The sequence below is a fragment of the Marmota monax genome, unplaced genomic scaffold (assembly GCF_021218885.2).
Source record: "Marmota monax isolate L192 unplaced genomic scaffold, Marmota_monax_Labrador192_F-V1.1 WCK01_AAM20220418_F8-fsc00017, whole genome shotgun sequence".
In the NCBI taxonomy this organism is placed as follows: domain Eukaryota; kingdom Metazoa; phylum Chordata; class Mammalia; order Rodentia; family Sciuridae; genus Marmota; species Marmota monax.
This window is the reverse complement of record NW_026695241.1, coordinates 19,256,202-19,282,402: the sequence shown is the minus strand read 5'-3', so window position 1 is coordinate 19,282,402 and position 26,201 is coordinate 19,256,202. Positions and strand designations below refer to the sequence as shown.

The following is a 26,201-nucleotide window of genomic DNA, read 5'->3' as shown; positions in this document are numbered from 1 at the left end:
GTTGTTAATAGGATTAAATGAAATAGTGTTTTTCCCTGACATATTATGTCCAGTATGTGCAGATTGGTGGACTTGAAATTTGCTGATGCTGTTATTCCCTATTAAAAGAAATCACAGGGCTGGGGTTGTGGAGCACTGGCCTAGCACATGTGAGGCCCTGGGTTTAATCCTCAGCACCACATAAAAATAAATAAAAAAATATTGCGTCCAACTACAACTAAAAAAATTAATATTTTTTAAAAATAAAATCACAGTTGGGTTCCATGGTGCACACCTATAGTCCCAGCAACTATAGCGAGGAGTGCAGGTTCAAGGTCAGCCTAACCAACTTAATGAGGCCCTAACCAACTTAGCAAAAGCCTGACTCAAAATTTTAAAAAAATAAAAAGGACTAGGGATACAGCTCAGTGGTAATACACCCTTGAGCTCAACTACCAGTATCCCACCCCACAAAAAAAGAAAAAGTTTAAAAAGAAAAAGAATCACATTTTTGTTGTTAGTAACTTGATATTCGTAAGTGTGATTCGGTCCTAGCTAGCTTGGCTATGGAAACCAAACACCTTCTGATTTCCTGGACACTAATAACTCTAGGCTTTGAAGGTGAAGGTTTAGTTTCAAACAAAAGAATAGATTCAGACCTAGTGATTTCTAGTCAGGGTGGCTCCATAAGTTGACGCTTTCCTGTACCCCAGTGAGAGAGAAAACGCTTAAAGAAGAACCCCATCAGGGCATAACCGTGCTTTCAAATAAGGGAAATATCTCTTTGGCCTTAGAATTTGAACTCTGCTTTGGAAGCAGGCAGGGGCAACGTCATGTTCAGTTCCTGTGGCATTTTGGGCCCAGAAGTGCCCTGCTAGGAGGAGAGACTAAAGCCAGGTTTGAAAATAAAAACTGATTTTTCAACAGGGGATGATTTTTCTCCACAGAGAATGTTTGGCAATATCTGGGGACAGGTTTGGTTGTCATAACTGGGGGTGCCATTGGCATTGAGGGGACAGAGGCTGAAGGTGCTTGTGGACTTCCTGCAAAGCTTAGGACAGTCCCTCACTGCGAAGAATCATCCAGCCCCAATGTTAGCATCCCGAGGCTGAAACACCCTACAGGATGCTGGGGGCTTCTCTGATGGAAGACGGTGAAACCGGCTTGAGCTCCCGAGGCCACGTCTCTGTTTGAAACTGTGGACCACAGGGTCAGGAAACAGGGACACACAGCCTGGCCTCTGAACAGGGTTTCTAAACAGCACTGAAGCAAGGGCTCCAAATGCCAGTACAAAACCTGATTCCAGACCAGGTCGGGGCAGTGGTGGCGGCAGCACTAAGGCTCCAGACAGGGAGGAATAAGGGAGCAGAGCGACGCGATGGCAGGAGGAGCAGGGGCGGCTGTGGCCCGGTGGCAGGATGTGTGAGTTCCGTCTCCAGCACCATGAAAACAACAAAAATGAGCCTGCAGCCCCAAATTCCAAACATGAATGAATGTCCTACTAAATAAGATGACCAACAAGATCCATGGCTGGAATATTCCTCATAGATAAATCAATGTTTTTGAATGGTCAGACATGTTATATCACGTGCTCATAGGAGTATCTATGGACCTTGGCGTGGGACTCTAATGGGAATATCAGAACCTGTAGACAAGCAGTACTTGAAAGTACAGTAACTGAGAATTTTCCAGAATTGAAGAATACATGAATCCTCAGCTAAAAATCATTCATAGACCCCAAATCAGTATACCTCTAGACATGTCATAGTGAAACTTCAGAACTTTAAGCATAAAGAAAAATCTTAGGGGTTGGGGGCATAGTTCAGGGATAAGAGTTCTTGCATGCAGGATGCCCCGGGATCAACCTCCACCTGGCCCCCGCCCTGGAATGAGGGGAATGATAAGTCTTAAAGACCTCCTGAGAAGCCAGGAGAGTGGCACACACCTGTATCCCAACTATCCAGGAGGCTGAGGCAAGAGGATCACAAATTCAAGGCCAGCCTCTACAACTCAAAAAAAGGGCAATCCCTATTACTACAAAAAATAAAGTAAACTAAAGACCACCCAAGAGAAAATTTACAAAGCGGCACAGAGTTCTACATTCTTAACAGTAGTAGATGGCAGAATACAATTGCTAATGCCAAATATTGAGGTAAAGGGATTTTTCGGTCTAGAATTTTATACATAGCCAAATTGTCACTTGAGTGAAGGCAAAATAAAAATAATTTGGGCTGAAAACACTTTTTTTTTTTTTTTTTTTGAGTTCAGTCTCGGTTGGGGGATCTGTGAGATCACACATGACCTTCACTAAGACAACTTATATGTAATAAAGACTCCATGAGGTAAAAATGAAGTCAGAAGCATTGGATGACAAGAAATAGTGAAGGACAACATGTTTATGAAATGTCAATAAATGTTAAGAACTATGAAAATTGTCATTTTACATAAAGATAGAATGTCCTTAAGACAATGAAGACAAGATATAGGAACCAAGTGCATTCAGGGGTAGTTGATGTATAGCAGGGTCTGTGTGAAGTTCAAGGGCAGAACTGAAATATTGAATAACTTTATAGCTTTCAAACAAACAGGAAAGGGAAATGTAGAAATCCTGTGAATCTAGTGGAAGGAGGCAAAGAGAACAAAAGAAAAGGATGGTAAAGAGAAAAGAAAAACTAACAGTAGAAATATATGCACAGTCACAATAAACATTAACATTGCACCTTTGTAAAAAGTTCAGTTATAGGCTGCTTCAAAGAGAGATACCTAAAGTTAGATCTCACAAGAAAATGGAAAACAAAGGATTGGAAAAATACAAACCACAAAATAGTAATTTGAAGAAATACTGGCACAGCAATGTTAATATTAAATAATCTGGAATTCAGCAAAAGGCATCAGGAGGGATAAAGAAAAGCATTTGTATGCACTTAATATTATAAATTCAAAATAAGTCAAAAGCTGACACAGTTATAGGGAGAAATGGGTAAATTGTCATAGTGGATGATTTATTGAAATATACTTCTATCAGTAACTGATAGGTAATTCAGACAAATGCTACTGAGCATTTGGATATTTGAAATGCAGAAATGGCTTTTAATCTTTTTTGTCCATCACTCATAATAAGAAAAACCACATTTAATATACAGTCCAGTAAAAAGACCTTATATGTATATGCATGTGAAATAAAACAGTATTTTCTATTGATGCTTTAGATGCTGATTGTGAGTGCCTAAATTGAGTTTATAACCTATTTATGAGTCACAGTTCACAGTCTGACAAAATTGATAGCCATGTATAGACTCCTGCACCCAAAAGGGGAGAATATGTATTCATTTCAATTAAACATGGAACGTTTATAAAAAAATTAGTGCATACTGTGTCACAAGTGAAGGCTCTATATATTTAAAAATATCGGTATCAAATAATTCATGCTCTTTAAGCAGAATTCACGAAATTTGAAAAAAATAACTAGATTTTTTAAGATGGAGAAGTTGAGAAACTTCATGAAATAAAGTACTGCCTTTAGAGATAGTCATAGTGAAAATTATAAAATAATTGGAACTGAAGGGCTGTGAAAGTACTGTGTATCAAATTGGCGAGCTAGTCCAAACTATCCTCAAAAGTAAACTTTAGTCTTAAATACACTTATCTAAAAAGACAAGAAAGATCAAACATGTGTGAGTTAATTATTTAATTTGAAAATCTGTAAAAGGACAAGAGAATAAACTAATGAAAATAAAGAAAAGGAAAAAAAACACAGAAATGGCCTTGAACAAACTGGCACATGGTGCAACCTGAGATAACAGCCCTTTAAACCTTGTTGGTACATGGTAGGTGCTCACTAAACACCTGTTGAAGAAATGACTGAAACTAAAGCAAGCAACAGAGTATTGCCTCTGAAAAGATTAACCCACAGGAAGAAAGGGCCCACGTAAATAACTTCACGAACAAAAAGACATGTAGCCAAAAATGCAGTGGGATGGATAGTGTGTTAAATATTTATAAAATGGATGGAGTTTTATCTACCACAACTCTTACTAAATGTTTCTTGAATTGGTTTTGGAACCAAACTGTAGTTAATAAAGTTCCAGTGGTTATTTTCTAAGGATCGGCATGTTGTTGGTCTCTGAGATGCATATAGAATCTCTGGACTGATAGATAAAGGAAGAGATGCATGTCCCTGTGTGCTGGCAGGTGCTCGAGTAGGAAAGGTGGAAGATATTTAATCAAAAAGTAAACATTCACCAAAAAAAAAAAAAGTCAGGGTACTGTTCCCTTTCTGGACATTTGTTTCTTTAGCGTACCTTGCACTCTTGGGGTTTCTTCTCTCCTTTGGGAATTGAAGGAGGCTGATTGTCACCATTATTTTATAAAAATGAGGACGTTCAGGGATGTTGCTTTGGACCTCCACAGATGCGACCATGTCTGTTCTGCCACTGCCCAGGCCTCTGCTCGCCGTGTACAGTTGAGCACTGCCCTCCACAGAAGGCCATCTCTGTGTGGTGGCAAGAGTCCAAGATAAGCTTTGACTCCACTGTTGAAATAGAAACCAGTACCCAGGGGTCAGAGATGGGGAAAGCCTCAAAAAAGAGCCCAAAGACAAACAGCGCAGCAAAAACCGCAGGCAACCTGGCGAGGTCACGAACAAGCCAGCCTCGAAGAAAGCCTGTCACTTTCAGAAAGTTCCCACAGATCAAAACAGCGGGCAGAGACAGGACAGAGGAAACCACAGGTCGAGGACATGAAGATGACAGAAAAGCACGCCAGAAGCCGCACCGGCAAAATGGTGAGGGGGCTCCTGCGCTGCACCCACCCCCGAGGCTGTAGAAACGGCTGTGGGGTGTGCTCCTGATGTTGCGCAGGTGGGGCCACCACTCAGATGGCTTGTGTCCCCTATGTAGAGACTTTCACTAAAAGAAATCTTCCAAAATGATAAATGCAGGCAGTATTTCATAGGGACATTATTTGTTTGAAATTCATTGTTGAATAATTTCTTTGAAGGCCCAGAAGAACTGCCCCCTCTCGGTAGGAATAATGCCCATTCCCGGCACTTTCTTAGATGTTAGAAAATTTGAAAGGTCAGAGTAGGCAGGCATGGAATCAAATTCTGGGCTAGGATGTATATATTTAATATTTAAGAAAACCGCAGGTGCTAGCTGTGAGCAAAGAAAGGTCTACCTTAGTTAAAAGGCATGTGTCAGTAGTAAAGGAGATTTTCCTAATTCTTTGTTGCTATGACACATGGACACGTTACTTGTTATAGTTCTTAGATGGCTCAGTGAATCAGGCAGCATGCCCTTAAGTGGTTTTTAGAAATTATGAGCAGAAGGGCTGGGGCTGGGGCTGGAGCTCACTGGTAGAGCACTTGCCTAGCATGTGTGAGGCCCTGGGCTTGATTCTCAACACCACATATAAATAAATAAATAAATAAATAAATAAATAAAGGTCCATCGACAATTAAAAAAATATTTTTAAAAAAATTATGGACAGAGAAGGATTAGGTCCATTACCATCACCGGGGTTCAGTGAGCACATAGCCCTCAACCTTTGACTGCATCTAACACTTTTCCATCTCCAAGACATTGCCGAGAAGAGCACTTAAAGGCTAGGTGCTCACGTCTTACTGCTCTTCTCGGGTATGATTTAAAGTTAATAGCACTGTTCCCGTCCTGTCTTCTCAGCATCTCTGCCTGTAAAACTCTTGATACTTTTATAACTCCAGTTTTTCTGAGTTCACCTTTGGCCCCTTCTTCGTATTCCACGTGTACTGGAATCAGGAAACATCAGGTAATGAGTACCGCTGCGTCAAATTCTCATTCAGCTTTGCACAGCAGCTACTAAGAGAAGGACAATTATAATCTCAGTACAGTGGCTGGCCATCCCATATTCCACACAGCTGAAGACGGACATGCGCTGTTCCTGCAGTCAGTTCCCACCCACCTTTCTGTACCGCCGACCTCACTGTAAAGATAAATGTCTTATAAGCACAGCCCCTCAAGACCAGACTCCAATTTCATTTAGTGCCCAGTGGATCAGTGATTCATTCTCTTGCTAGCAGGGGGAAAAATGTACATATTAGATTTATTAAGAGAGAGTCTGTCAATCAAATGAGGCCTTGCTTCCTATGGGATTTTAAGAGTAATTTTGACTATGAGCTTTCTGTCTTGTAGGTTGATTTTAATAGCAAATTGCTGTTAATTTCCAGGTTCTGGAATGTGGTCATTCCCCTACAGTTTAGCACGAATATTTCATACATTGGAGTCAGTGAGTCATCCAGTTTGATATTTCTGTATGGAGACTATATCATGACTATAGAGTGCTGTTGATATTCCTAAGTAAAAATGGCAGCACTAGTAATAGTGTTTGTTTAGTCCTTACTCTCACACCCGTCACTGTGCTAGGATGTGCTTTACGTTCACCATCTTGTTTGATCTTCTAGAACCCTTTGAGGTAGTCCTGTTATGCTATTATTACACAGTAACAGACCAAAAGACAATCCAGGAAATAGATCCATACCTTCCCGTGTAAATATGTTCTGAAATTCAGGTGTTCCCAGGTGCAGAGTCACAGACAAAGTAATAGAGCAGCTCAAACAAACCTGCTTCAGAAGTTCTCATATAGGAGTGGGTTGTCCAGAAGTTGGAGTGCATTTTCCCAAGGAAATGATATTATTATAACAAAAGCATCTTTCCGGTAGTGTGCCTGAGGGAGTAACAGCAGACCTGAACCATCTTGTACACCAGTGTTGCCAGGGAAAATTTACTCAAGAACTTCCCTTCATATTGCTATGGACACATTACTCCACCAAAGGGGGAGACAAAAGCCAGACACTTTGGCTCACCCCTGTAGTCCCAGATCCTTCAGGAGGCTGAGATAGAGGATCCCAAGTTCAAGGTCAGCTTGGGCAGCTTAGTGAGACCCTATTTCAAAAAGAAGGAGGTGGGTGCAGGGGAGGTAGCTCAGGGTAAAGCACCCCTGGGTCCAATTCCCAGAATAAGAAAGAAACAATAGAATCATTAGATTCAACTTGCAACTCAGCGCTTCTCAGGGTTTGGGGGGAGTTGATGGGAGGAAGGAGGATGGAAGAGGGAGCAGACCTGGGCCCAGGGCCTAGGCCCAGGAGACCTTAGGTGAGATGAAGCCTGCGAGGGTGAGGGCTGGGTTGGAGTTGCAGAGAGGAGAGAGAGGGCTAGAGAGTTTGGGGACCCTGGAGTCACCTCTCCTCAGGCAGCTGCCTGTTCACCATGGAGCCAGGGAGTGTGCCTTCCTGCTTCTCTTTTCTTGCTAACATCCAGGGCTTTCCCCCACAGCACAGCAGCCCTGAGGGACTTGCACTTCCACAAGGGAAGGAGCCCATCCTAGGCCCTCAGGACTTTCCCTTTTTCTCTGGGACCTGGAAGTAAATGTCGGACAGCAGGTACTTTGGGCTCATGGGCCCATATGGGACTGAAATAAAACGCATAAACATTTCAGATGTGGCTGTCCTGGGGGAGGCTTGTGGGAGAAGGCAGAAGCCCTCTGCTCCTTTCTCTTCTCCTTCCACAGTTTCTCTGTCCTCAAAGGGAGAGTGTGGGGGTGGGGCGCGCCTGGGCCCCAGATTGCAGCTTGCCTGATGTGCCGCCCCCCGCCCCCCGCCCCCCAGCTTTGCTGGAGATGGGAATCATCTGTGGTGCTGTAAAAAGCCAAACTTCTCAGACCCACTCCCAGACCCACCAAGTCAGTGTCTCCACAGGAAGAGCCCGGAAGCAAGTAACTCAGGTGATTTCTGTTGAGGAAGTTTTGGCAAAAACTGCCTGCCTATCCCCACCCACACACGCACACCTATGGCTGGTTCCGGGACATTCTAGGCCCTTGCTGGCTCAGAATCCTGGTGTATGTTTCATGAGAAGCTCTGCCCTGCCCCCTGCTCTGGGCTGGTGCCTTCTCATAATATCTCGACTCTACTGAAGAATGATTTCCTCAGAACGGCCACCCTTGTCCCCTCACTAGCCAAATCACACTCCTGGTTCATCCTCTCCCACCGCTCGTGTGTTTTCTCCTTAGCATTTGTCACATGGTCTATGTCCAGGGAATACTGGGTATTTTTTATGTGAATGAATGAGTAGAAAATTATGTTGGAAGAGGAAGGATTAGATTGAGTGTTGCTTCAACAAAAACAGAGAGCTGGCCTCTGTGATCCCAGTAGCTTGGGAGGCTGAGACAGGAGGATCGTTGAGTTAAAAGCCAGCCTCAGCAACTTAGCGAGGCTCTAACAACTCAGCAAGACTCTGTATCTAAATATATATATATATATATATATATATATATATATATATATATATATATATATAAAGGGCTGGGCATATTACAGGGACACAGCCACATCAATGTTTATAGCAGCACAATTCACAATAGCTAAATTGTAGAACCAACCTAGATGCCCTTCAGTAGATGATGGATAGGGAAACCTTGATATATATATACAGTGGGAACATTGCTTGCAGAAGCTGTAACTGTTTTGGAACACCCACAGTGGCAAAATTTTGTAAGCAATGAGCTATAACATCTTTAGTTTTTTCTCCGGCATGAAGGGAGCCCATCAAAAATCTTTTTCCTTTCCTAAAACCTTGTCTAGTCATAATAGTGGGTGCATTTTGGTTGATGTTATTTGTTAATGTCAAACCTAATTGATCTAGGACATCTCGTCCCCATAAATTACTCAACAATTACTCAGCATTAGAAGAGAATAAAATCATGGCATTTGCAGATAAATGGATGGAGTTGGAGAAGATAATGTTAAATGAAGTAAACCAATTCCAAAAAAAAAAAAAAAAAAAAAAACAAAGCCAAATGTTTTCTCTGATATTGGATGCTGATCCATCATGGGGGTGGGGAGGAAGCATGGGAGGAATGGAGGAACTTCAGATAGGGCAAAGAGGAGGGAGGGGAAGGAAGGAGGTATAGGGGGAGGAAAGATGGTGGAATGGGATGGACATTATTACCCTAGGTACATGTATGAAGACACTAATGGTGTGACTGTACTTTGTGAACAACCAGAGATGTGAAAAATTGTGCTCTATATGTACATTATGGATTGAAGTGCATTCTGCTGTCGTGTATAACAAGTTAGAGTAAATAAATAAATTTTGTGAAAAGGGGGGTACTGGGGATGTGGCTCAGTGATTGAGTGTCCCTGGGTTCAATCCCCAGTGCCAAAAAAACAACTACAACAAAAAAAATGAGTAATTTTTTTATTAATCTCCCAAGTAAAACTTGAACATATCAACTAAAAAAATCAAGGCAGATGGGCCCACCAAATAAATGTATTTATGAGCACAGTGGGTCAAATTCCTTCCAAAAACATGTATCTGATATGGCATAAAATGCGGCATTAGAGACCTGTAGATACAGAAGTGCTAATACGATCCGTGTCTTTATGGCACTCACATTCTGGCATTGATGACAGATACGAGCCACGCTGTACATGATTTCACAATTATAATCTGATAACTGCAGTGAAAGAGTTCCAGAGACCTGTAAGAGCCTCGAGGAGATTGGCCATGGTTTAGGGCATTTCTGAGACATGTAACTGAGGGCCCTCTGCACAGAGAACCAGTGACACTCTGTCCAGCTTCCTGTCAGAGTTGGTGTGAGCAGAGGTGCTGTGTGATGGTTTGTCACCCTCAGCACAGTTGACATTTTGGACCAGGTAATTTTTTGCTTGGGTGTTTTCCTGTGTCCTGCAAGATGCTTGGTAGCATTCCTGGCCTCTTCTCGCTAGCTGCTGGGAGGGAGGACCACAGATGTCTTGACAGTGCCACACGACCATGGTGGGTGCGATGACAGTGAGTTCCACTGCTCCGCATGAAATACAGTGTCTGTAAAACGTGTCTTCTTTTGATTTATCTAAGTCAACACCAGGAACTTAATGTTTTCACTCACCAAACAACCATTTATCAAGTAGCTCTCATGTGGCAGACCCTGGAGACGCAGCAGTGACCCACACTTGTGCTTTCTTAAAGCTACATTCCAGTGGGGAGAAATGGACACTAAAGCTTGACTTGTGTAAGAGTTCAGGAAAAGGGTATCCCTGGGTCACAGACGTCCTCTCTGATCAGATGACATTTGAACACAGTCTTGAAAGAAGCCCAGGAATGAGCTGCGTGAGAGGAAACACCACGAGCAAGAGGCAGAGCCCTTAGTTGGTTGGACTTGGCCTCGCCTTCCCGTCCCTAGGTCTGACCCAGCTCCTTTGTGTTTCAGAGGGGCCTCCGCAGAAGGGCAGCTGAACGGACTCCAGAGCAGCCTTAACTCTGCAGCCTTTATGCCCATCACCAGCTCCACAGGTCAGTGACCAGCAGGCCTTCAGTAGGAGGGGTGGCAGGAAGGTGGCAGCTTGGCATCTTCTCTCTTTTGCTTCTGACCGGAGCTCCAGTTTCAAATAACCAAATGCCCAGACTCTTCGAGCACTGGGACGAGCATTTTTGTTGCGTCCTCCTTTTAAATAATGCAACAGCCTAGATAGGCATTTTTTGCCTGTCTGGTAGAATGCTATCAGATTTGCAGCATTTAGCAAAAACGCCATGTATTTGACTGTTAATATTTCCACATGTATCTCTCACTTAATCCTCACAACAGTCCATGAGGTGGACCTTCTTGTCCCCTGAACATGGGAGTTTGTGGACTTGAGGGAGGTTACGCGTGGATCCAGAGCCTAGGTGTAAGCTAAGCAGTGGAGGCCCAGGGTTAGTGTTGTGTGAATAATAATTCATAAAAAACACACTAAATAATCAGAAAATTGAATGAAATCACTTTGATTCAATTTGATGACGATTGATTATTGAGCTCCTACTATGGAGAAGGTAACTTGCTAGGCCCTGAGGTACTCACAGGGTGTAGGGTACAGTGTCCACTCTGGGAACCACAGACTCAGAGAGACGGAAACATCCTCAGGGAGTGTGCTGCAGGTAACCTCCTGGTTCTTTATGAGTACTAGGGACATATGGAATAACAGACAACTTTGAGCGTTTGCCGTGTGTCCAGCTCAGCTGGGAATGCTTTACAGGTCTTAAGTCATTTGTTCACTGAACAGGGATGTGATATAGGAACTGTATTCCCCATTTTATGACTAAAGAGACAAAGAGACAGATTATGAAATATGTCTAAAGTTACAGCTAATAACTTTAGTGGCTGGGCAGTATTGGGACCCACATCTTTTGGGAGACTTGAATGTGGACAACTCAGCCAGGAGAGGAATGGAGATCCAAGAAGAGGCGGAAGTGTGTGCAGAGGCCCAGGATTCCCTCCCATCAGCGTGGCTAGGGACGCAGGCATGAGTTGGCGGTGGCAAGAGAAGGCTACGAAGTGGCAGAGTCTGTTAGGAGCCAAGTACGGAGCTGTTGCCCTGGCAGCGATGAGGAGCCCTGGAGGAGTTCAGGGAGGGGCCGGGGAGTGTGAGTGAGGGGTTGACATAACACACCTTAAAGTGACCACAACATCTCTGAGAAGCTCGGCTGCTTGGCTGTATCATAGGGATAATTAAATAACCCTCCAGGCTTATTGTGAGGATTAAATGAAGTGCTATGTATGGAAGGCCTTATACCTACACCCAGGTCAGGTAATAGTAATACGATGATAAGAGTATAAGGATTTGTTCTCCTTTTAAAATTTCAAACCTGAATATAAGAAATATTTGATAGGTATGTACTCATGACCCTCCCCAAAGAATTGCTAGAACATGGTAGTGGGTTTTTGTTGTTATTTGTTGGTTGATTGGTTTTTGTGGTGCTGGGGTGGAACCCAGGCCTCGTGTCTGCTAGGCAAGCGCTCTACCCCTCAGTTACATCTCCAGCCTTTAGAACACAGCACTCATTTTTAAGGAAGTAAAATTTCCACCAGGAATTGAAATGGAAGAAAAGTGCTGGCTATGAGAATCATGGGCGAGTTTGAAGGTGTTCCTGAGACAAAGGCTCTAAGAGCCCCTTCCGCTCTCCAAATTTGCTTAAACTAGAGAAGTTGACTGTGCTTGGCAGCTCCAGGAGACCCAGAGGACTTAATGTGTACGCCATTTAGTTGACAAGAATTGAGCTGAACCACCATGTGCCCTCTGGCCGAGGAAGTTAGAAATGTGAGAGGTCATGTGAGTCAGGCTTGCAGCATCTTGACCATAAATTAGGTCTAGTTAACCTTGGTGACCTTACCTAGTAGGTTTTGGCCTAGTCTACTGAATTTGGTATTAGCATGGAGCAAAGAGAAGTCATACTTCTCCCTGGCCTCTAAGGTTGACCTTTGCCCCTACAGCCACCTGACAGTAACAAGCAGATTATTCTTCTTACCTTGTTTAGGGTGCCTGTTACTGACTGCTTTTGTCAGCTGATGACTCTGGGCCTCTAAATGCCCTTGGATTTGTTCTCTTCTGTGACTTCCCTGGTGTTCTTGACCAAGAAGTGTTAAAAGAAGCACTAATGATCATGACACAGTGAGGGTCAGGTGTTTCCCATACCTCCCACGGCATCTAGCCTTCACAGTGTTAGTGACTAACTCTAGTGTGGTCATTTATACCATTAGCAAGTAACCGGCACATCATTGTCCAGCTGCAGATCCTGTGTCTTCTGTGGTTTGGTTAGATTTCACCAATTATTCTAGGGGTTCCAAAGGTGGCCTATGAGAAGTCTAGGTTACCAGTCGCTACATTTTTCTTTAAACTTAGAAGAAGGGAGAACAGCCCCCATGAGAAGACAGGAAGGGACTTTGGAAGTCTGTACCTGTACAGGAATCCCTGAACTGTCTTCAAAAGAAAGTTAGCCCCAGTCTCGTCCAGTAGACTCAGTTGGTTAAGCATGGTGCTAACAGCCCATGGCGCTATAGCAGGTTTTGTTTCCTGGCGCTTGACCCTTCCCCTCCATATGGCTAGCCAGGCTTGATGTGTGACTGGTTCCTCAGGCTGTTTGAATAAGGCAGTAGCTCATCCCAGGGCACCATTGAAAAACAACTCCCAACTGACAGTGGGCTCTTTACGTTCTGTTTATTGCAAACATTAAATGAGGTAGTGAATGTGGATGCGCCCAGCAGAGTGCCTGGAATACTCTGTGCAGGTTACTTTTCCTAGACTTCCTTACCTTCCTCTAAATATTCTAATTTTGCTGTGGAAGGGAAGGGGTAAAGTCAGCAAATTTAGAAATTTGAGAAGGAAGCTGGAGTGAGGGCTCTTGGCCCAAAGCCAAGTCCTTGGCTTTCCTTCTTTATAACCATGGCATTCTTCTGGAGTTCTGAAGTGCTAAAAGTGAACGAAAATAGAAGACAGCCACAGATTAGATAACTGACATTTCTCTCATGCTGATTTGATAATGTCAACCACCATTATTGTAGGGTCCAAAGCCAGACCAGCTGCCCTCATCCCTGCCCCTTAGCTTCTGTGGAGGTCCCTCCCATTCCTGGACTGTGCCCCCACCTCTTATTTTTAAGCTCTTATTGGTCAGTATTTTGTGCAAGGAACCTAATAGGCTCTTGAAAATCAGTGGTGGATTTCATTGACAAGAAGTAAGAAGCAGCGTCCTGTTAAATGTTCATTGTTTCGAGCCCCTTAAGTACGCCATAGGCAACAAGAGAAAGGAACTTACTTTAATATACAATATAAAGCAAAGCCAGCGGAGCTTAAGCCTGAAGGATCTAGAAGTTACTTTAACTTTCAAGTAAAATTATGCACCTGGCAGCTCTCGTTAGAATGACATATTTTTATTATCAGATTCTTACTCTTTTCACTATATATTATATAGTTGGTGGAGCAGCTAGTGGATCTGAGTATAAGAAGTTAAAAATTTAAAAATTAAAAAAAAAAAACCTGCAATGACTAGCCTACATCCTGTGCCTTTTATTGCTCCCTAGATGTTCCTCTCTCCCCAGGGCCAGGGCCCAGGAATTTGGGTCGATGACCCACTCGTACTATTAGAAAGCAAAAAAGAGAGATCACAGCTCTGGTGTTTGGCAGGAAGTGGGGTGGCAGCATCTGTGAGAATGATGATCCCCATAACATACTTTTAGATTTGACTTCTTGTCCTTTGGGCCAAGATCAAATATACTGTTAAGTAGGGATTTTTTTTTTCCATTTTTTCAGGATCTTTGGAAGCTCCCCAAGTTATTTTCGCCAGATCCAAACCCTTGCCCACACAATCTGGAGCCCTTGCTACAGGTATAGGACAGAGAAAAACAAAGTCGGTGAAGTCAGGGCCAATTTAAGGTAATAGTAAGAATAACAGCGTATTTTAATCATTATCACGTTCTGACTTTATGGAAGAGATTCAGCAGCTGTCAAAAGAAGTGTTAGCTTCTCAAAGTGACAGTGACGAAGATGGTGATGTAGCTCACTGGTAGAGCATGCGCTTAGTATGTATGATGCCCTGGGTTCCATCCCCCGCACCTCCAAAAGAAGAAAAATGACAGTGAAGTTGGGACTTAATAAAACCAAAGCTCAGAACTCTCCAAAACCATAGGTCAAAGTTTAGATACAAATAGCTTGCTCCTATAATGATGTACCAGTAGGTGGCGCTCTGGCAGTAAGAAATTTCTCTACTATCACTAGAGATTGTGTTTTTTTTTTTTTTTTTTTTTTTTTTTTTTTTTTTAACGTGGGGTCTTTGAGTTAAAGAAAGAAACTAAAGCCATACTGTAGTTATCACAGGTAAAATGTAACTGAATACATTGGGAAACATGATCTTTTGAAGATCAAGTTGCAATCGTCTCGATAGAGAATGGATATTTATTAAAGAAGGCTTTGAAACTAAAGTTAGGTAGTTTTGTGAACTGGACTTTCAGATAATGGGAGATAGGAGAGAACAAAAAAATTTCTTTAACATCTTGGTGAGGTTGATAAATTATGCTTTTTGCTGAGTTATTTTAAATAACATATGCTATAATTGGCAGCAAAACAAACTGTAAGCCCCATCCTACACCCATCCAAAAAAAACTCATACATTGAAGGAGTTGTCAAACTTGATCTTGTGAAGCTGTATCCACACTTCACTAATGCTGCCCTCAGTATTTTCTTTCCAGCTGTGGGCTTCAAAACTTTCCAGAAAATTCTATGAAACCTCAAGGCTCTGATGATTCCTTTGCTCTTTGCGCTCCCCTACACACAAAATATTAATGGCACACATGCTTTGAGCTTAATATTCTCCTTACCTCTTGGGGAATATTTATATACTTATTTGAGAAGCATTATTCATTAAAATACCCCAGGAGAGCAAAGGAAAGAGGAAAATTATTTACCCACCACAGGGTTCATTTACATTGGATCAGAAAACTTCAAATATCTTTCCCCAGCCCATCCAAACTCTTTCCAGAAAGGAATGAGAAGAGAGACGGGAACACCAAATCCATAGCTTGGTTATCTACCAGAAGGTACCAGAGAAACTGAAGACAGCCTATAGTTTTACTTAGCCAGTGGTCCTTTGATACTGATACTTAGCAGCCTGTCCGATGATGAACAACTCAAGATATAGAAAACTAAAGTGAGAAGGTCAATATTTCCTTCAGGAGACTGGCAGCCAGAAGAATGAATGTGACATCAAGCTCCAAACCAAACTGATGGCCTGCCAAGAAGTACTCGTGTCCATCTGCTTCCAATGCTGTGAGACTTGGACCTGCCACAATTTAATATCTCTTTTCTTGAACCTCTCTCATGAATATCTCTCACTGTCCACCCTGAACAGTACCTGGCAATGTAGGATCTTTGCAAAGAAGCCTGGGGAAAGAGCCTCTCTCTCAACTTGGATACCTCAGTAGCAAGCACAGCCCTCTGAGCCTGCGCTGTGCATAGCTGTGCTGCTGAGGCTGGGCCTTGGATTGGCTGAGGTGGGGAGACAACAAGCCACAGCACGTGGGTGCATAGGGCAGAGCAGAGGCCAGAGCACGCTAGAAGCCAGCCTCCCATGGCCCAGAGTCACTACTGGAAGGTCCTCACGGCAGGCCCATGACCCTGGTGTGTGGCAGATAGCAATGGGCTGTCTCTCCTGGGGCAGGGGAGTTAGGTGGCTTACAGAGTGAGGAGGCAGACCCCAAGAGGCCACAGCCTATCACCTGAGGCGCGCTTGCTTTTTGTCATGAACACAGTGTAGATGACAGAGGTGCGTTTCAGCCATAATCATAAACCAGTATCTTTGCCAGTTATGACAGTCCTAGAACCTTCTTTTAAATGGGTTTAGGAAGGTGGATGGGTTAGATTAAAGGATTTGCCAGTGTGTTTGCCTAACCACCGTGAATACTGAGAAAACATGGCTTGTCCGTATCAGAGAACGGAGGGCACAGTGCTGAAGGATATTAGGAACTAAAGCCTGTCTGAGACCCTGTGTGCTGCCCCAGGCAAGTGTCACATTTAATGCAGACCTGGTTCTGTTTACTCAGGATCTATATTTGTCTTACTGCATTATGTTAGCTCTATAAACTACATATATATATGCCCATTATCTTAACTGTATTCTTGATGATTTACCAACTGGGGAGGGGCTGTCCCACACAGAGCTAGTTCATTCCTGGAGATACTGACAACTGGCCATGAACACGGGCTTTATATGAAACAAGCCAATCCCAAGTCTGTACACCCAGCCACCTCTTTATTTATTTCTCCCACACCAGGCAAAGTTTCTCCTGCCCTCGTCATCCCATGGCTGGGCAGCTTGAGAGCACCCTGGAATTCCAGAGCCCACTGGAATCATTCCAATTAGCCCATCCTAACCTGTTTGCCTGCCATGTCTTATATTACCCAGTGAAGACTCTGGCCAAGACCCTCCCCTCACTCTGTCTTCTGTCTTTTGACCAACACTGATTTCCTGTGACCAGTGACCAAGTGGCATGCAGTGTGACCTCCTCTCTGGGACTTTTGAGTGTAATCAACTTCTTTCCAAGCTTCTTTCTCTTTTCTTCCTACAACCACACCAACTTCTCCCTACCACATCCAACATGCACATAATTAAAACAAACATCAATAGGAAGAACATCTTTAATTTTCATTACCAGGAACCGGCAAAAATACACACACACACACACACACACACGTATAAATTAGGTTAATGTCACCCAGTTCTAAGCAACTGTCATAGCGCTTCATTATAGGCTGGTTACACAAGTGATGTTTTAACAATGTGTGTTTTGCTAGCCTTGATCTGGCTGCAGCCACACAAGAACGATGTAGATCTTTCTACATGGCAAAGTCACCTGGCTGCCTGCCATTGACATTTCATGCTTTCCTGTCCTGAGGCCTCCTTCATTTCATTTAGTAAACTTTCTAGGTCTAGCAACAAATCTCCAGTGTAGCTGAACTACCTGGTTGTGAGTTGGGGAGAAGACACCCTGGCTTTCAGTTTGTGGGGAGGGGACTTCTAAGAACCCACCCAAAGGAGATTCGTATGCCTTAAAGAAAACCAAGGAACTCTGTTTCTGAAATGGATTAAGAAATAGGCTACTGAGAAAGATAACATCTGAAAATTGATATTGTCTCTTGCTGAGCTGGCGAAATCCCAAGAGAAGAGTGATGAATCTTCGATTGTTAACAATTACTACTTTGTTATAAAGAGAGGAGGCTGTGCAGTGGCCGCTTTCTCAAATTACACTTACACTACAGAAGCACACACACCTCCTGGAAAAAAATGCCTGGCACCTGGATTGTTGGATCGTACCTACCGCCGCATCTTGTAGCAGAGTTGTGTGGTCCTGTATAATATCCGCTCATTTTGAGTGAAGGAAGAGCCAGTCCTATCTTGTAGCCCTGAACTGGGCAAGTAACCCAGGTTACATTGCCCTCTCGGTGAGTCTTTTATATGTCTCAATCCAGGTCATCAGTGCATCCTCTGGGCTGTCCATCCTGTGACTCACATACCTTCCTGCTAGTTTCATGGGATGCTTGTTATAGCCACATACCTTTGCTTTACCGTCCTTGTGTCCTCAGGACATAATTCTTCCTGAAAGTTCTGAAGAAAGAAAATGGCATGCTAAGCCATGCCTGCCTTTGGAAAAAGCAAGCTTTACACATGGAAATATTTACAACTCTGCCTACCTGATCTGTAGAGTTTGCACTGAGCCCAAGGAGTGTAGGTGTTTAATTGCAGGGCTTAGGGAAGGATGACTTGAGTATATATTGCCCTGTTGACATGATCGGCACTGATATTTATCCTTTAATCTTTCAAATTATAAAGAAAAGATTCAGTCTCCTTCAAGTTCTCAGACTGAAGAGCATCACTAGTAAAACTGAAACAATAGTCTCTTATTCTTTTCTGTTCTCATCTTGCAAACATGTGTGTATTTCCAATTACCACCGTAGGTATCAAGGGGCTCTCTGCTCTTGAAACCTAAGTCTGGGTAATCAAGTTATCTGACTCCAGAGAGGAGCAGCTTGAATGTGTGAATTACCCCCATAGCTACATCAATAAAACATAACCTGTGTCCCCAGTATGATATGAGGCTGTAAGCTGGGAAATCAACCCAGTTATAGGATGAAGTGAAGAAGAAGAAATTCATCGAGGTGGAAATTGGTCTAGTGTTGTTGCTTGTTTCTTGCTCTTAGGTCACTACTTTTTATTTCTGGTATACTGAAAAATTCCCCCTTCCATTCACTTCAAATTTGCTTTGTAGGGAATTTAAGACATGTGACAAGCACAAATGAAGATATTTGGGGATTTGACAAGAGTTTTTAACTTGTGATGGCTGAGCTGCAATTATTATTAGGTAATGAACTGGTCATAGTTTTTAGCCAGATATTGGAATATGGAATTTTCGAAACTGTAGTTGTTTCTTAGAAATAAGGACTCCTCTGCCAGGTGTGATGGCACACACTTGGATTCCCAGTGACTTGGGAGGCTGAGGCAGGAGGATTGCAAGTTTGAGACCAGCCTGAGCAACTTAATAAGACCTTATCTCAAAATAAAAAGGAACCGGGGATGTAGCTCAGTGGCAAAGCGCCCCTGGCCTCAACCTCCAGTGCAAAACAGGAAAAAGAAACAGGACTCCTCTTAAGTCTTTTGTTTTATATATAGTCATCCTTGCTTACTGTTCTCCAAAATAAATCGCTATTGTGCATGTGTACACATACTTACCCTTTTCTTTATGCAGAGGATTTGAGCTGTCCACAATAGCCTTTTGATTATCAAGAAGAGAGACACCCTCAATTTACCTCTGTCAAGAGAAGTTATTGTCTGTAAACAGGGGGAAAAAGCCCAAGAGCCAGACCTCATGAAAACCTGCGACTTTATTTGGGATAATTTGCAGCTCTCCTGGCTGCACGGCAACTCTGTCAGTCCATCCCTCTGACCAGGTCATCTGTTGCCTCAGCAGCTGGCTTATGCTGTCGCCCAGGTTAATAGCACTGCTGTACTTGCGGCTTGCCGTCTTGGGGGAGTTACTCTACCTTTGCTTTCAGTCTTCAGAGGATGCAGTCAGACTGCTTCCCATCATTCATTCACTCATTCTTCCAGCTGCTGGTGAGCTCAGAGCTCTCTCTCCTGGGCCGAAAGGTGGGACAGTCAGCCTGGTGCCACTGCGGTGTGATTAGGGAATGCCAAGATGCCAGTTTGGGCATTTCTGGCAGTTTCCTTCAGATGGGTACAACATATACTTTTCATCTCTAGCACATGGTCTTAAAATATAAAACCTCATGTAATAAAATAGTAACATATAAAGGGAAGCTCAGGGCCAAAAAAATAAAATAATTCAATTGTTTTACATATAAGATCATAAAATTTTACTGGAATTGAGGTAAAATTTAGTTCTGAGTCTCCTGACAGCCAGGCAGACAAGAACATGATAAATGGGAATACAGAGAAAAAGTTCTCTATCAGAAAGACATACTAGGAGGAAATCAAGCTTTCTCCTAGTTCTTGTCCAAGGGAAATGTTTTACATAATTTTAGAGTACCTCAGATGAAGCAGTAGTGCCCTCAACAAGCTAGCAGAGCAACATATGCATATGGCCACTTCTCAGCATTATCTGTAAGAAGGTAAAATATTGTGTAGTACACCTTGATGATTATAGTTTGTAAAGGGGGAAAACCAGTGCAGTCTAAATCTCTTTGCAGGCCATACAATCCACAGGTAAGATAACAATCACTTAGAGGACGATGAATTGTGTGCCTTAGACAATATTAAATATGACTTCTCTCAGTGGGTTGCTTGACAAGAACTGGTTGTCTTTTGGGGCAGGGCCCAGATACCTTATATGTCACCTTGCTGTTTGAAGATGTATCTATATGCTTTGGGAAGCATGTGACAGCTAGCATCTGGAAACTAAGTAGCATTCTCACCCTGTTGTATAGCCTGCTGTTCTCTGCTCCGTTAAGTAGGTGAAAGTTCCAGGGTCTGGGCACCTCTCACTCCCCAACATGCTGATTCTGATTGTCCTTAACTCCTTCTCTCCTGTCCAGCCCTATCCTACTCCAGCCCTGACCTAATTAGATGGTTTTGACTCTGCTCCATCAGAACTCTGAGAGCACCTCTTTCATGGCATTCCTGACATTCTGGGGTCTTCGGGGGTTGCCTGACTGTGTCATTCCCTGGAAGTCGAGGTGTGTTTGAAACCCCAGCACAGAGCCCAGTCCATAGCAGGGGCTTAAGAAATTCTGACTGAGGGCTAGAGATATAGCTAAATGGTAGGATGATTGCCCAGCGAGAGAGAGAGAGAGAGAGAGAGAGAGAGAGAGAGAGAGAGAGAGAGAGAAAAGGAAAGAAAAAAAGAAGCTGAGTAAATTTTCAAATTTCTGCCTTTGTTTATTGTGTTAGCATTTGGAATGCTTGTCTACATATGCAAATCCTTTCTGTCATAAGAGTCCAGTTAAATTAATCTCCTCCAATAATCTTTACTCAAATAATTACATGTATCTTGCCATGTTTTTTAAATCCCTTGAGACTTAGAATTTATACCATGAAGTTTAACATTTCATTTTATTTTATCATCTTTTATCATTATTTTATTTAAAAAATCTTCAAAATCAGAATAACTTTCCCTATAAATTACTTAATTTTTCTATCCTGTTTCTTACAGTGTTGTAAAACCATTTACTATAAAAGAATGAGAGACTGGTGCCTACTCTTTAGGTAACAACCTCTGATATGCATTTGTAACCTTACTGGAAACCTGTTAACAATGCACATTCCAGCATGAAGGTCTTCTGTTTTAGATCACATTCAAGGATCTCACTATTAGGGGTTAAAATGAGGTTCAGTTTATTTGAAAGACTATTCTTCACTTGTTTTTCTCTATACCAATTGGAACTCTTCAATTTTATCACATAAAGGAGCTTTTGCTTTAGAACACACTGAACTGTTTTTTTTTTTTTTTAAATCCTTGTGAACTTTCCAATTCTTTAGATGTCTCTTAAATTGTATACTACTTAAAATTGAATACCACATTCTATTATTAGAGATCCTAGCTAGTGTTGAGTACAGTGTAAAATTCATCATCATGGATATATTTTTATGCTATTCTCAGAAACAAAACTGATGTTCTCTCAACCCTTACCTCTTATTTTACCCTTACCTATTATGCTTACTCTAACTTCACGTTCAGGGCCATACAGCCATTGTCAGTAATAATACCTAAGTTCTGTAAGAAGAATGCAGGATGGAAAGGACATAACTCTGTAGTTAGACCTGCCTGTGTGGCCTTTGTTGCTTCCCAATTGGCAACAGTGTATCAATTAGTTAACCTCTTTGAGCTTCAGTTTTTCTCATCTATACAATAATCATGAAAATATCAATATTGCAGAACTGATATAAAGGTATGGATTCCCTCTGCCAGGTGCCATGCACATGCCTATAATCCTAGCAACTTGGGAGGCAGAGGCAGGAAGATCATAAGTTCAAGGCCAGCCTCAGTAATTTAGGGAGATCCTAAGCAACTTAGCAAGACTGTCTAAAAAATAAAATAAAAAGGGTATGTAGCTCTGTGGTAGATCACCCCAGTACCAAAACAAACTAATAAAGGTTATAGATTACCTTAAGAGCAGAAAAACAACCCATCTCAAAATAAAAAAGGTCTGGGGATATGGCATAATGATTAAGTGCCCCTGGGTTCATTCTTCTGTACAAAAAAAAAAGGGTAAAATTAGCATAGGATTCCACAGTTCCACTTGTGGGTGTATATCCAGAAGAACTGAAAGCAGGGGCACAACTGATATTATACACCTGTGTTCCTGGCAGCACTACTCATAGAAGCCAGCAGTCAGCAGTGAAGGTGTCCCTGTGCAGTGGAGTATCTCTGGGCCTATACAGGAAAGAGGTTCTGACACATGCGACAGCATGAATGAACCTTTAAGACGTTAAACTAAAGTGAAATGAGTCCCTCACCAAAAGATAGACCCCATGTGATTCCACTAACCTGTTACACAGCTCCAGCAGTCACAGCCCAGAGACTAAGAGCAGGGTGGTGGCGATGGGGGTGGGGGAGAGGGAGGTGGAGAGCTGGTACTTAAAGGGTGGCTGGGTTTTGAAAGCCAAGAATTCCAGAGAGGGGTGATGGGGTGGTGCGCGGCATTGTCAATACGCTTAATACCACTAAACTACATTTAAAATGGTCAAGATGGTAAATTTTACATTATGTGTATTTTGCCAGAATTTTTAAAGAAGATTATAGATTATTGGGCTGGAGATGTCACTCAGTGACAGAGCACTCACTTAGCATCCCCAGCACAGCAATAAATAGATAAAAAGATTGCAGATTGAGTGTGCGATGCTTTCACCCTACAAAAATGGGGGATTTCATTGTTTTTATTATCTCAATTTTGCATCAGAGAAGATTGAGGCTGAGAGAAGTTAAGTAATTTGTCCAAGCCACACAGTCAGTGGTGGAGCTAAAATTCTAACGCAGGCAGCTTTATTCCAGATTCTGATAAACTGCCTCTTAATGTCCAGACTCTGGGCCAGCGGAGGTGATTCTGTTTTATCAGTTTCCTTTCCTAATGGAGCTAAGTAGCTGCTGGTCAGGCGGCAGCCTCCGCCTCCCCACCGTGTCTGGTCCTTATCTCCTGTCCTCCCCAGGGAGTCCTGGCTGTGTGAGGCTGTGGCCGGTTAGGCTGGCCTTGTAATCCAGTCATATAACTTTCCCTCATTTGAATGGAGCCAGACCTGGAAAAGGGAGGCTACGGCACAAGGTGGGCCTTTGCCTCAGTGCCCCGATGGGGGTGGTAGTCTTCCCCACACTTCCTGAGCCGCCTCTTTAGGGCCAGCAGTTGTGATTGGCCGAAGGAACTTGGATGTGGATGAAGCAAGGAAGGGAGGCCTCCCAGAAGGGGGGGGGCAGAGGGGGAGGGGAAGGCAAAGCAAAAGCAGGAGGGCTTGGGAACACCCCTGGGTGAGTTAGGAGAGCATTCCTTGGAGGCAGGCAGCAGACACCCCACCACTCCAAGGCAGTCTGTAGTCAGGGGCTTGTTTTTCTCACATGTCCAGAAGCTGGAGACAGGAAGTCCAGGGCTGGTGCGGCTCTTCAGAGGCATCTCCGCTGGGCCGGCTCCTGTCTTTCTGCTCTACTAACCCTAAAGCATCAGCTTTCAGGTTTTTGGTCATAAGATGGTAGTGTTTTTACTGGCACTGTGTCCATGTTCCAGGGAGGAAGAGGAGACGGGCAAAAGACAGATGCCAGCTCAATCTGTCCTCCTTTTAAAAAGCTTCCTTGGGAGCCTAGCAGTTCTGACAAACATAATGTCATTGGCCAGCACGGCTCCCCTGCCTGCTTCTCCCTAGCAACAGGGAGGACCAGGGAGGTGGTCTTCTCGCTGGGCACACTGCCTCTGCGGGCTCTTTTCTTGAGCAAGAAGGGGAGAACGCTTGTTGGAAGGCCTCTCTGGTTCTGTCTCAGCATGTTTTCTTTCCAGCGTCTCCTCCCCCTGCGGATGGAGTGCATGGCTCTGGCAGCGCCTCTGCCACCAGCTTCATTACTGCTACAGAGACCAACTCCATGTCCTGACCCTAGTTTGCTCCAGCCCCAGCTCCTAGCATACAGGGTTTTGGGGGTTTGCTATTACGTGGAGATTTCAGAAACACTTGAGAATCCTCATCTTCCTAGAAGAGATAGCATGGCCACTGTAAATGAGGAAGATGGAAAAAAATGAGCCCTAGAGGGAAAAACAAACTAAGCATGTTAATGAAAATGATGTTTGTTCTAGGTACTGCATAAAATTATGACACACCACATCTATTTACATAAGTTATTTACTACTTGCTCTTGATTATCCTGCAACAGAATAATGATTATGTGGACTCTTAAATTACGTAGACATAAGCATAATTTTTTTTTAAAGAGAGAGAGAGAGAGAGAGAATTTTTTTTTTAATATTGTTTTGTTTTCGGCGGACACAACATCTTTGTTTGTATGTGGTGCTGAATCGAACCCGGGCCGCACGCATGCCAGACGAGCACGCTACCGCTTGAGCCACATCCCCAGCCCAAGCATAATATTTTTAACCATATGAAATTCTCCCTCCAAGTTTTATCTCAGGATTTTGTTCACAGTACAGCTGTTTTAAAAACAGAAGGCCAGGTATAGTGGCGTACACCTATATCAGCTATCCAGGAGGCTGAGGCAGGAGAATCGCCAAGTTTGAGGCCAGTCTTAACAAATTACCCTGTCTCAAAAACTAAGAAAATAGCTGGGAATATAGCCGTGTGGTAGAGCACCCCCTGGGTTCAATCCCTAGTTCGGCCAAAGGAAAAAAGAAAAGACTGAGAGAGGTTCTTAATGACTCTTGTTTCATTTAATGAAAAGCTTCCTTGTACTCAGGTTTTTGTGGAGGTTCTCCAAAAAGAATAGCACTGAGACCTGGAACAGCATGGATGATCCAAAATAGCAGTCGACTGAGCAGTACTGAGCCAGAGTTTTAAACAGCATTAAAAACTAATAGTGAACACAAAAGCCCCAGTAATCAAGACATTGTGACATAGACTAGATAGGTAGAATAAAGTGTCCAGAAATAAACTCATACATCTGTGGACATTGATTTTCAACAAGGGTGCCAAGACAATACAGTGTAGAGAGAACGGTTTCTTCAACAAATGGCACTGGGACATTGGTTATCTACATGCAAAAGGATGAAGTTTGACCCCTACCTTACACCATACACAAAAGTTAACCCAAAATTGATAAAAGACCTGAAGGATTGAAACCATAAAATTCCTAGACACATACCTACGAGTAAATCAACATGTCTTTGGACTAAGCAGCACTTTCTAAGATATGACACCATAAAGCACATGCAACAACACAACCAGAGAGATTGGAACTCATCAGAATTTTTGCATTGTGTGCTTCAGGACAGTCTGTAGAATAAGAGAGAAATCATTGCAAATCATATATATTGCAAGGGACTTGTATCCGGAATATAATCCAGACTCCTACAGCTCAACAATCAAAAGACAAGTAACCCAATTTCTTAAATGAACAAAGGATTTCAATAGATGTTGGTGCAAAGAAGATAGATAAATGGCCACTTGGTACCTAAAAAGATGCCAGGTGCATGGCAGCACATATCTGTAATCCTAGCGGCTAGGTGGCTGAGGCAGGAGAATCACAAGTTTGAGGCCAGTCTTGGCAACTTAACCAAGACCCTGTTGCAAAATAAAAATTTTTTAAAGGGCCTAGGGATGTAGCTGTATCACAGTACAAAATTAAAGACAACATGTGTCATTGGGAAAATGCAAATCAAAAGCACAATGAGATACCACTTCATACCCACTAAAATGGCTGTAATCAAAAGATAGGTGATAATAAGAGTTGGTAAGGATGTCGAGCAATTGGAATGTTCATACACTGATGGTAGCAGTGTAAAAAGATATAGCTGCTTTGAAAAAAAATGTTGGGCAGTTCCTCAATTAAACATACAGATTTCATATGACCCAGCAATACAGCTTCTACGTATATATTTAAGAAAAATGAAAACATATGTCCACGTATATGTGGGTGTATGAATATACATAGCAGCATTCCTCGTAACAGCCAGAATGTGGAAACAACCTAATGTCTACCAGATGATGGACAAACAAAATGTATATACAGACAGTGAAATAGTATTCAGCTACAAAAAAAGAGTCAAGTGCTGACACAGGCTACAGCATGGGTGGACCTTGAAAGTGTTATGCCATGCACGTAAAGCTAGTCACAAAAGGCCACATGATGTCTGTGTAAAATATCCAGAATAGGAAAATCCATAAAAACGGAAAGTAGATTAGTGAATGTCCCAGACTGGGATTAGGGAAAGAAATGGGAAGTGGGGTTTC

At 42.8% G+C, this 26,201-nt stretch overlaps 1 protein-coding gene across 20 annotated transcripts in view; it reads left to right on the top strand.

Moving 5' to 3' along the window:
• Positions 1-26,201, top strand: part of Ttll5 (tubulin tyrosine ligase like 5) — a 265,849-nt gene that overhangs the window by 219,241 nt on the left and 20,407 nt on the right. For 12 of the 20 annotated variants that reach the window (XR_009226355.1, XM_046440809.2, XM_046440808.2 and 9 more), the window contains 2 exons: positions 10,219-10,301; positions 14,069-14,143. The exons of 3 other annotated variants lie outside the window; for them this stretch is intronic. Coding sequence is in view for 16 of the 17 variants with exons in the window: in XM_046440809.2 (XP_046296765.1) it covers positions 10,219-10,301; positions 14,069-14,143 (158 nt within the window). In the remaining variant the exon portion in view is untranslated. Of the gene's footprint in view, positions 1-10,218; positions 10,302-14,068; positions 14,206-26,201 lie in introns of those variants that run through there. 5 more of the 20 variants (XM_046440812.2, XM_046440818.2, XM_046440807.2 and 2 more) reach the window with 2 other exon arrangements.